Below are 12,117 nucleotides of genomic sequence, written 5' to 3' on the forward strand. Positions count from 1 at the left end.
CTGCAGAGAGGACTGAGATGTAAAGGACTCAATCCTACAGCAGCATTACACACCTTTCCTTACAGTCCTTCCCAAAGCCTCAGATGGTGATTTAGAGCAGAACATTACAAACCACTTTATTCAAACCAGTCTAACATTACCTAGAAAGTGATGTGTCTAGTTTTGCAACTTCTCATTCAGAAGATGATTCAGGTGGTGATTGCTGTTTAGAGAAGGGCCACATGTTAGAGCAAAGTAGTTCGGGGAAATATGCATAATAACTAGAATCTCCCATCTGAGCAAAAGGCTAAATAAGTTTCCATAATGCCAAGAATGCTGGGGCAATTTCAGCTAATTTATGCTTATTTAAACAACAGTCCCAGGCTAGATTCAACAAAACCACTCCAGTGGCTACACACGGCACATCAACCAGAAACGGGAGCTCTTGGCTTCTAGGGGAGCTCTGTGCTGCAGAAGGGATTCACAAAATCTGTGATACTGAGCCTGCCAACTTTGAATTGCCAGAATCTAGCCCACTGAAAGCAGATGCAGATCTTAAATCCTATCCCGCCCTAACACACTGTTCACTGCTGTTAGAAGGGACATCTATGGAGCAGGGATTCTCTCTTCTGAAAGCAAACTGCTAAATCATCTTTTACAAAGAAGTGGTGGGCATATGTGCATATAGAGAGAACTGAACTGATGCAGCCTGTAAGCTGAGTTTGTGCTCTAACTCATTAAGTTATAGAGAGGTACCATAATTTATTCCCTTTTAGTTTTCATTCATTTGTTTAAATAGAAAAAAAAAAAAAAAAGGCACTAAAGCTTTTTTTGAGGTCCCCAGTCCTGCCAGCATATGTTAAATATAATTGAACAGTACTTTGTTGATTCAGGAGCTTTGTTTCTGGATTCTGATCAGGGCTATACATGGGTTGGGAACGTTGCTTTACGCACACACAACTACTTCACTCCTGCCTGGACTCCTGAGCTACCTGAGGAATCTTAAAAAAAAAAGGCTTCTATATAACTTAACTGTTTCAGTCTTGGTGATGGAAAAAAGTGGGATTCATCATGAACATAATTTTAAGATTTTTTGGCATCTAAATTCAAATAAAACCTACTTTCAGAGCCCAAATAATTTACTGGATCTTTCTGCAAATAACTTGCTTTTGATTACAGTGCAGTTCCATGGCACGGACCATGGAGCGGCCCACAATTACAATCAGTGACCACTTGGGAAAGTAAAAGTTTGAGCATCCAAGTAACTTTTATCATAAATCACCAGTAACTACCTTTTTTTTAACAAGTACTGCACTTATTTCAAATATATATAGCATATGTGAAAGGAGATTATTTATAAGCTGAGATTTCAACAGGAGGGTTTTTCTGAACATCTGGCATCTTGGAATCATGCAAAACCTGAACATGCCTTCCAGCAGAGGAGTGGAAGGATGTACTCCACCTGTTTCATTAGGAGAGAAACACTCTCCCTTATAAGGCTTTGGCACTTCTCAAGATTTTTTTTCCCCGCAGATTTTTGTAATTTCCTTAAAAGAAAGGAAAAAGTGACCCACATTTAGTGTAGCTATTGTTTACTTTATTACTCCTCTGTAGTGGAAAATACATAACGTCCATGTCCCATTCCGTCCATCCTCCCCAAAATAGCAGCTATGGTGCCTTGGTACATTAAGCACATTCTGGAAATTTTATCCTTTGTGCACCTCACACCAGCAAAAAAGCAGTAAACCTCGTGGCAGTCTGCAGTGTTCCTCTAGCTAGAGCTCTTTATAACAGGAACTTTGCTTCTAAATGCCAAAGACTCCAAGCAGTTGATTGTATCTTTATTTGTAATACTCGCACAAGCACTTGCATCAAGTACAGACAGAACTGCTGTGAAGTTATCAATGAGTTGACACATATGGGAAAGGGGATGATTAAGAAACCTCTACGTCCTCTGCTTGTGATTGTGGAATAAGATTTTTAAAAGCTCCTCCATACATCATTTTCCATAAGTATTTAGAATTTAAGCACTATGGACTTGCAAGGTGAGGCAAAGGAATCATTACACAGCAAAAGAAAGGTATCTGGGAGGAAAGTATATGAGCTAGCTGCAACTAATCTGGCTCCAGACCTGAACACAGTGAACTTGAATCAGCCTGAAAAAAACAGCCACTGTTAAAATGACTCTAACACGTGCACACCACCACAGCGTATGCATGAGCTCACCTGCAGCTTGCTTGGGATTGTGCTCTATGTGCACTTACGCAAAGAGAAACACGTCCTCAGATTCCCAACTAGCATTAGAAAATGAAATGGGGTAACTCTTCAAGTCAGTCCCTAAGTTCCAGAGGAAAATTTATTGCAGCTACCACAATACAGTTCAAAGTCATCCAAAACAATTATTTTTCTTCACATCTAGTTATGTGCTCAAATACAGATTTGACCAAATTATAAGTAGTTAATTTTACATTTAAAAATCAAACTAGCATACACTCTAGGATTTCCTAGTCCCATACCAAGGAGCTAGTTGTAACAGGGAAGATGACAAGTAATATGTGACAGAAATGAAATGAACAAAAGAAGAAATTAATTTCCCTATTTTTTTATCCTAAATCTCTTCATAGCATAAATTAAAATTGACAGAACAAAGATTAAAGACTGTTTTTGCCCTGAGAAGATGCGCTTCCTCATAATAGTAATGTCAAAATCCCTGACATCTGAGCCTACTTTATCTAACACAACTAAAACTGAGAAAAAAAGGATACCCTGCAAGCCTGAGGTAAATAGTTTGAAATAATTGGAGTCAAATGTTAATAGAACTAATAGAATCTTCCCTTAGCAAATGGTAGAGTACCAGTCTCAATTAACAATCATCCTTACATAAAGTATCTGGACATATTATGTAAGCAGAAGGAAAGGGCATGGAAGAGCACTGTAAAGCTCCACAGCCTGGTATCTAGGAAAACACAGTTAAATGCAAAAAGAGAAAAGCGTACAAAACTCATGCAAGTTTAGAAAAAAGGTAGAATGAAAAAAAAGTGATAAATACCTTTTGTATTTTTAAATGTAACAAATTATGCAAAATCAGGACAACTTATATTAAGAACTGAATACACTAAAAATCTTAGGATATTCAAGTTAAAATATATTTAAACAGAAAAATTTAAAATCAAACCACGAAACTGTAAAACTTACTTGCCAAATACTTGGAATTAGAATTTATAAGTGCATTCAGACCTGCCCTTTGACTCCTTAGCTTTTCCTACCTGACAAATACTTGACTTTTTACATTTTTTGTAAATATACGTAGCTACTTTAAAACGTAAACATACACATTAGTTTTAAATGGCAGGCTGCATTAGATAAGGCTGATCTAAAATTCAGATTCAGTTGTGACTTGCCCATTAGAAAACATATGCTAGGCAAACATCCACACAAAGCTTCTAATTTATGAATGCAAACAGTAGTTTTGGTTCAGGTAGCCAATACTTGACTCCTAAAATGCTGACAGACCTCAGCTTTAATTTATTTATTTTATTTTTCATATATCGGGCAGGAGGTGAGGGATGATCAGGACCAGCACCAAATGTGGAATCTCCCCATAGTAAATTCTTTCTAGATTGCCCCAGAGCCAAATCTGCAGCACACCAGAACTCTAGCTGATATCTCGACAAACTGGACTCGTGAAGGGCTTCATTTTCTCCTTCAGAACGACAGCCAAAGGCAGACAGAACAAAAATTAAGATATATGCAAATATATCTTTTGCAATATCTAAAAAAGAAAGAGCACAAAGCTTACATACCTAATGTAGCTATTTCTGCTGCCTCATGCCACAATTGAACGTAAGAGTCTAAAATTAGGCATCCATCTCAATTTGAAAGCCACATCCCTCAGGCTTAGCAGGTACCACTTAATTTCTGCTGCAATAACACACAGGACTTTGTTGTATACTATAAAAGACACACGGGCCTGGAAACAGCTGTGCATTGAAATCTCTAATGAGATGAGGCAGTATCCCAGAAGAAAAACTTCACTGGGCTTCTTTCAGAAGTTTACCACATAAAAGTGATTTGCTTCACTACGTCCTCCTGTTTCTTTTCAATCTTTGCACCGCACCAATCCCCAAATTGCTATCACTCCCTCAAGACCTTTATTTCATTATTTCTATCATCACAAATAAACGACAAGTTAGTCATATCTCAACCTCTCAAAATGCTTCGCAACAGCTAACAGAGCTTTGCAAAGCAGCAACATGAGCGGGTGCTAACAAGGGCTGCTGCTACAAGCTACATGGAATGAACTAGGGAAGTGCAAGCCCTCCGAGGCTGCTCAGCTACCACCTGAGCTTGCAGGTTTGCCTTGCCTGCAGCTCTGCTCCTTCCCACTCAGCTCCCATACCATCCCAGTATTTTCCCACTCCCGGGCTGCCAGACTGGGAGGAGAGCTCAGGGAACTCAAGCGCACAGGTTCATAAAACCAGGCTCTTGCCAAAATGCAATTGCCAGCATTTTCTTTCCAGACACAACTGGAGAAGGATGAAAAGTAATGTCTCCTTTTAACCTTCCAGTTATGGCATTTGCCTGGGAAATGGGTCCTCATCTCGAGAGGAGTCAGACCCTGTCACTCACATCTACTGACAGAAAGCAGTTAGAAGACGAACCTTCACCCTGCCTGGGTGAAGCCTGGTTATGCCTCCCCCACTGTGGAGAGCAAAGAACAGGTTCCCAAGAGACGACCACCCACCTTACCAACAGCAACCAGAAGCACCTCCCTGACATCTGTATGCTGCAACTGGGCCATTAGACTAGCGCTGCCTCCTTTGCGTCCCATCTCCATCTTGGGCCTGCCTGAATTACATGCTGGATGGCTGAACAGCTTCAAAAGGGAAAGCAGGGAGTAAGTAAAGATAACCTCGTCTAGGAAGGCCGCTGTCCTGGGAACAGAGATGGGCACAGACCTCACAACTGTCACTTCTAATGCAAATTGTCAATTCTAATGCAAGCTAGAAGCCCAAGCTTGTCCATCCCAAGCTCAGACACCGAGCTCTCCTCACAGATTTCCTAGGAAGCCAAGACACGAAACACAGCCTGGGCTCTACTCCACTGAAAAGCATCATCAAGAGTTTAGCAGCAGAGTGTCGCCACAAAGTTTTAATTTGCTCTAATCCTAAGTAGTTGCAACCTCGTTGAGACACAGCAAGTTCAAGCTTCAATACCAATCCAGAAAGCACATTGCATTGTTTCATATGGATCTCCTGTATTTTCTAAAATAATTGTTAGAAATACTACAGCTCTGCCAAACAACCCTAAGGTAGCATCTGATTCTCACAGCTCTTCCAGAGCTCCATAATGACAATGAAAACCAGAATTTCATAATGCCTTTAATGAAAGCGCCACTTCCAAAAACTCCTACTCAGCAGGAAGTGGGGGCAGGGAAGAGAGCTGACACAAGCACTGAACAAAATCCATGCACATTAATTCAGTCATGGATTTTATTCAATTGTCAAAACCTTTCAGATGGAAAATGATCCTTTAGGAAGCAATCTGAGTGATGATTTCTTTATTATTTCTTCTCTGCCATTCAATACAAAATATCAAACACAATTACAACAAAAATAAGTTGAAGAACATTTAGTCCTCATCTGATCTGAAACACGTGCACAAACACAATAGGCATTAATTTCATCACCCCAACAGCAACTGGGATAAGATGCTAAGGGTCACAGAGAGATGACAGCATTCATCATATTGAATTACTAGTCCTTTCAGCCCTTCAAATGTCCTAATCACAGGCATATTTGCAGTCATTTTGGTTTTCAAATTCCATGGTAAGATGCAATCATTTATTGTCTGTATGAAATGCAAGAGACCAGACTTCCCTAACACAGTAAAGCAGTAACACAACCACAGTTCACAGGCTATTTGATGATTTAGAAACTTGGGGCCAAGTCAACTATTAGCACAAGCAAATGCAAGTCCTCCAAAGCGCCTGAATTGCACCTGTTTATGTCAGTGACAGCTTTGGCTCATCCCTGATAAAATTAACATCTTTGCTCTCTAAGACCTTCTACTCACTTTATAAGGAGATCAAGCATCTCATATATTCTTCCTAGAAAAGAGTACTGTAGAATCGCTGGAAGGTCAGAAGCAACACAACTGCATTTGCACCAAAAGGGACATAGGGCCGAAGCAGGGCCATTTTCTCTATGCTACTTTCCAACGGACCACATTTACAGATTTTCATTACTATGAGTTTATAATCCTAGAGACTGTTGAAAAACACTGTCACAACGCCACATAAGGATTAATTTTAGATATTTACAGCTACTTGATAAAATTCACAGATATCTGCTAAACTGACAAATTTACACAACCTTACAGGTTATCACTTTGTAGTCATACTGGCGTTGTCCAGTTTACCTCATTTACAGGACTGGTATGTTCTGGGTTGCCTTTTGTACTTTGAAACCTGGTTCTTCAATTTTCTACAGCCAGCTCTTGCAGGACAGTCAGCAAAAGGGCTATTTTTGGCAATTCATTAACAGAATTCTAATATTATTGGAAAATCTACACTGATTCTATCTTAGCTCAAATTCTCTTAAGCTTGGTAAAACAAATTGTTTTGGCAGAAAAAGACAGGTCTGACCCAAAATTTAAAAAGGGAAAGTTTTTACAGTACGAGAAAGAAACTTTTATAGTTACTTCATGATCCACTCACCAGAACATAAATATTTAGAAAAGGTTCACAGCAGTTATAGCTCTAATTATTTTAGATCTCAAGTCAAATACTTAAGAGAAAGGGAATTATTAGTCTTCCAAGATTTTCTGTCATGTAGATCAGGTTATCACCTTATTCAGTTACATTTCACAACTGAAAAGAACTCGCTACAAAGATAAAATGCCTTCCTAGCATGAACTACAGTTTTTGTTTTAATCAAGTTGGCTAAAACCATCCATGTCAAGGAGAACACAAAGAGAACAAAAATACGTTTGTCCACACGGTCATGAGGCGGAGACAGATGCAGATACTTGATGGACTAACAGCAGATGATACAGAGAAACATCACTTCCTGACAGATAAAATAAATAAAAAATTAATACCAACACACACTAGTATTTCACTCAGTCAAAAAATGATCTATATTTATGATCCAAACCAACTTTACTCTATTAAGGCCCCACTCACATTACCTGGAATTTCAGCAAAATTTTTATTTTAAGATCAGACAACTCAAATATTCACAACTGCCTTAGAGTGTTATCATACTGAAACCCCACAAATACTCTTAAGCATAATAAACCAAAGAATGCTCAACAGTACATAATGTTAAAGACTTTTTATATAGGGTAAGACAGCGGCAGTGCTAGGAAAAAGTCGTTTCAGGCTATGATTCTGTAAGCCCCTTAAGCATCTGTATAATCCTAATGACTTCAGTGAGACTACGTAACTAGTTCCAGCATTCTGACAGACGAGGTTGTTGGCCTCCCACTTATACAGTTCCAAAAAAAATCCCAACACACTTCAATTGATTGAATAAATTAATAGACCTGAAAGAGACGCTGAATTCTTCCCTCCCATGGCTATTACGATGCCTTAACGCTGGCAAAGGCCTACAGATGCCTTTATGAAGTCATGCAAGTTACTATTCTTGCATTGTTTTTTGGGATTAAGTTTGATGATGCCACACTTCTGCATCTATTTACATGCCTTAGAACAGCCAATTCACAGTAGCTCTCGGGCTACTATCTCAATCTCAAACACTCAGGCACATGTTTAACTTTGCACGGTGAGTTTCAAGCTAAATGTGTTCAGTGTTCACAAGAGCAGGTGTGAAAGGACAGCCTGTTTCTCCTCCTTAAACAAACTAGGGATATCTTCCAGTTAAACAATACATGTATTTTAAGGATTCTACCTCTTACCTCTCTACTTATGTATCATATTTTCTGAGTTTTTATTTACCTTTCAGTCTCAGTTACTATTTTACTTATCCTATGACACAGGCCTTGTTGGTTTTGTGAGTTTTCTTACTTTTTTCTACTATCCTTTATTTCAGCTTTGCACATATCACCTCCTCTTCTCCTAATATCATGTTGCTCACTGTAACAAAGCATCTCTACTTTAATACCGTCCTAAGCAATTGACTGTACTGTCTCCCACCATTTCTCTGTGTGTATGAAGTTTTATCACTGCAATAAAACAAGAGGTCAACAGATGATAGCTGCCTTTTTGTTTCTTTTGGTTAGCATTTTCCTTTCTGTACCTTTATGTCACAGGCATCCTTTTGATTAAAGTTCTTACCAAAAATTCAAAGTGGTTGCTACTCTTTGCACATTATTTGTAGGAAATTTGAGTAATCTTTCTATTACAATTTATATTGTGATTTTTGTCTCTCATTCTTAGAATGGGTTGAATTAAAACTACTACACTGCTGCTTTCAGCAGCTAATGACCATGGTGTGTTATTGCATATCAAGGTACCTGCCTTAAAGATGTTACATAAAAAAGAAAGTAGTGAGTACTTAATCTGTGAACTAACCTCCCTCTTTCCTTTTCTCTCTCTCTTTTTTTTTTTTTTTCAGAAACAGGTAAGTAAATCACAACACAAGTTAACTAATTTGGACAAGACATAAGGGTGAAGCTACATGAGTTACAAGCTGAATCAAAAACTTATTATCACTAAAATAAGATCTCACTTCTGTTTTGTATCCGTTCTATTTACCCTGACGTCAAATGGTGCAATTCTTGTACCCTCAGCTGGCTTTGGAGGTTTCCATGTGAGTTGGTACAAAGTGAGGCCTACAACTGCAGCTCAAGAGTGGAAATTAGGGGAGACGTAGCCTGATTTTGAAATAAATGCTTCATAAGAGAGTGGACAAATGCTTTAACTTTAAACACAAACAAGAGCTTATTTGTACGAGCCGTTACCTGCCAATCAACCTGTAAGCACTTGTTATTCTTTACTCTCAAGCACCTACACCTGACACTAACTTCAAATACACTTTTCTATGTTCAGACAACTTTGCAAGTCAGGTTTAGGCATAGTAAACACCTGCCATTTACATAATTATTTTTTACATAGAGAAGTCTCCTTATTTACTTTGCAAATTACAGAAAAACATGTAACCTCTCAAACATGTAGTGCTTTGTGAGGTAAGTGAAGTATTATTATTTGAATGCAAATACCCCTTTGGCCACGCAAGAGAGGTCTCCAATTCCAACTCATTAACCTGAAACCTTGGACTTCAGTTTCTGAGATACCGAACACTCACAATCCACAGCTGAGCCAAAATTTAAAGGCCAACAACTGACAGGGCGTAGACTGCATGAAAACTGGAAAGTTGTAATAATTTGAGGTTAAGTAATGTATTTGTTGAAAACTTGTACGTGTGTTAAGTACAATTATAGTGGATTATAGTTTTCTTATCTGCTGCCAATTTAATACTACAGATGTGCAACAGAGGCCACAGGGTTCAAGCGCACAAAGGAGGCTGCCATTCAAGTGCTGACCAAGCACGACCGGTGTCGTATCCCTTCCGTTTTCCCGACCTGCAAAACGAACACAACACCAACACTCCGTGAAAACCATCACCAGAGGAGCAACGGCGGCTGCGAAACAAGGCTGTCCTCGGCGGGCCCGCGGCCCCCGCCGGTGCCACGGAAAGGCCACGGCCACGGCCCGCACCTGCTGGCGGCGGCGAGGGCCGCTTCCTCCCCGCGGTCCTGACACGGCGGCGGGCGGGCCCTGCCAGGCGAGATGCGTCCTGCCCGTCGGAGCGGCCTGAGGAGAGGCAAAGCGGGACGGCGCCGGCCGGGAGGCCAGCCGAGAGCCGCGGGCCCGTGGCCGACAGCACCGACGGCTGCTGGCTCCCGGGGGGACGCCAGGCCGGAGCCCCCCTCCCCTCCCCGCCCGGCTCACCTGCACGCCCGTGTAGTTCTCGAAGAAGAAGAGCACCATGCTCTGGTAGATCGTGTAGAGGCGGTCGTCCACCTCGCGGTAGAAGCGGGCGGGCAGCACGGCGGAGAGCAGGCGCCAGGCGCCCCAGGCCAGCACGTAGGTGGGCGCCGTGCCCATCATGACGGCGGCGGGCAGGACGTAGCGCATGGAGTAGGTGTGCAGCACCAGCGACAGCAGCATCTTCCCGCTGCCCTCCCGGCCTCACCGGGACACCCACATGGGCAGCGCGCTCACACACAGCCCGGCAGCCCCGCCGACCGCATCGCCCGCCGCGCCGGGCAGACACGCCGGGCGGGCGGGAAAGCAGCAGCAGCAGCAGCGGTGGCCGTCACCGGCAAGGAGGGAGCAGGTACCGGCTCACGGTTCCCCCCGCGCCGCCTCCGCCACCATACTGCCCGGCCGGAGGAGGAGCCGCGCCGGCAGGAAGGCGGCCCCTCGGCGGCTGCGGGGGGACTTCCGGGACGGGCGGGCCGCGGCGTGGCTCCGCCTCGGCTGCCGCCGGAGGGGGCGGGCCCCACCGCCGAAGGTGGCCGGGCGCCGCTGCACCGGCAGGCCGGGCCTCCCGTGGGGCTCCCCACGAGCAGGCCCGGGGCTGGGTCCCCATCCCCCTCGCTGCCCGCTCGGGCCTGGCCCGCAGAAGTGGCTACAGCAGCCCTCCGGGGTGGGGGTGCCGGGCTGCTCCTCGTGGCGTGGTGGAGGCCGCTCGCTCGGCGCCGTGCGAAATGCAGCACCCGCGCTTGTAATTGATCAGCTGTAATTAGCACTAATTTTAACCTACTATAGGTTAGAAGAAAATTTACTTCCCCCCGACACTTTCTGCCATGAGTCCAAAGTGGAGCACTGAAGACAACTGTACTGCTGGCTTTTGCCAGCTATAACCACAGTGGTGGTCAGGGGTTTGTCCACTTTTTGTGCTTAACAGTTTGAGTTCTGACTCCCCCAGGTTCTCACAAAAGCAGGCAGATGCCTTCCTCGCATCCCCTCCTCTCTGGCTCCCAATAACCTGGTGACAGCAGCAGCCAGGTGCACCAGCTGCTTTTGAAGAGAATGCAAGAGGTCTTGTAGAAAACAGCAGCGTAGTAACCTTCCCAGAGGGAGTTTCTTATTAAGCTCTAGCCCGTAGTGAAGTATTTATTCCTTGTTTTTAAAAAGGAAGTTTTATCGTGAAGCTTGTGAAGATCTCATTGTTTTAAAAGAAGTGGATGCTCAATGCCTTCTGTTAAGATCTGTTTCCTCTGTCAGGCTCTAACAGGGACAAGCTTTGTCCTTTGCTGTTGTTTACTTCATACTAGCTGTTTTTAACGTGTGTTGAAAATTGTATCTTGAATAGTTCAGCAAAATAAGACTGGGGAAATGATACTAGGTTGAAGTACTGCAGTGGTGTTCTCTTCACACCACCTCAGGGGTCCTGAGCTCTGCCGTGAGAACTCATATTTGACATACATCATAGCTTCTGTGTCCCTAACGAGACTAAATGGTCTCTATTCCCCCCCCCCCCCCCCCAAAAAAAAAAGGGGGGGCAGTAGAGGTCATAGCATCTTTTCTGTCAGGGTTCCTCGTCCTCATGAATGTATGCATTTCCGTCCTCACTGAGTAACTGCATATGCTACCCTCGCCTTGGGGCTACCAGGATAGAGGCGCTTTCCCCATCCATCATGGCCACTTTCAGCAGGGAATTTTTCTGCTCTAAACCAAGCAAAGCTAGGTTGGACAGAAAATTGAGGAGGATGCTTCTGTTTTGTGAGGCCTATGATGGCCACATGGAAGAGAAAGTACTTCACCAGGATACAGGGAGGAGAAAGTAATCCAACACAACGCTGAGAAGGTAAAGCTGATGACAGCAGAGCAGAGCCAGGTATGCAGGAATGAGTGCTCTTGTGTGTCTGGAACAGCAGGAAGGGTTGGACAGTGCATCCAGACCTGCTGCTTCACAAAGGTGACCGCAGAGAGAGACTAGGATTCAGAGCAACTAGGTGTGTTTGGCTAATGAGACTCCAGTCAGGAGTGAAAAATGTGGATTGTCAGTCTGTAAAATGCACAGTGAACTGGGATTGGGAAATGGTGGAGGATTGGCAAAAATATGGCAAAATTAAGCAAAAATAAGCTTAAAGGCAGAGGATGAGCTTATGAGAAGAGAGAGAAGAGAGTAAAGGCTTAGTGAACAGCCTGAGGAGGTAAGTAGC

General features: G+C 43.0%; 1 protein-coding gene across 1 annotated transcript in view; it reads right to left on the reverse strand.

The window, feature by feature from the left end:
- The window catches only part of AGPAT5 (1-acylglycerol-3-phosphate O-acyltransferase 5), a 58,275-nt gene extending 48,161 nt beyond the window's left edge, over positions 1 to 10,114 (reverse strand). The window contains exon 1 of the mRNA XM_086461526.1: positions 9,896 to 10,114. Within this exon, the coding sequence (XP_086317652.1) occupies positions 9,896 to 10,114 (219 nt within the window). The remainder of the gene's footprint in view (positions 1 to 9,895) is intronic.
- Between the last annotated feature and the right edge of the window lie 2,003 nt (positions 10,115 to 12,117).

The sequence above is a fragment of the Leptosomus discolor genome, chromosome 2 (genome assembly GCF_034619465.1).
Source record: "Leptosomus discolor isolate bLepDis1 chromosome 2, bLepDis1.hap2, whole genome shotgun sequence".
Classification (NCBI taxonomy): Eukaryota; Metazoa; Chordata; class Aves; order Leptosomiformes; family Leptosomidae; genus Leptosomus; species Leptosomus discolor.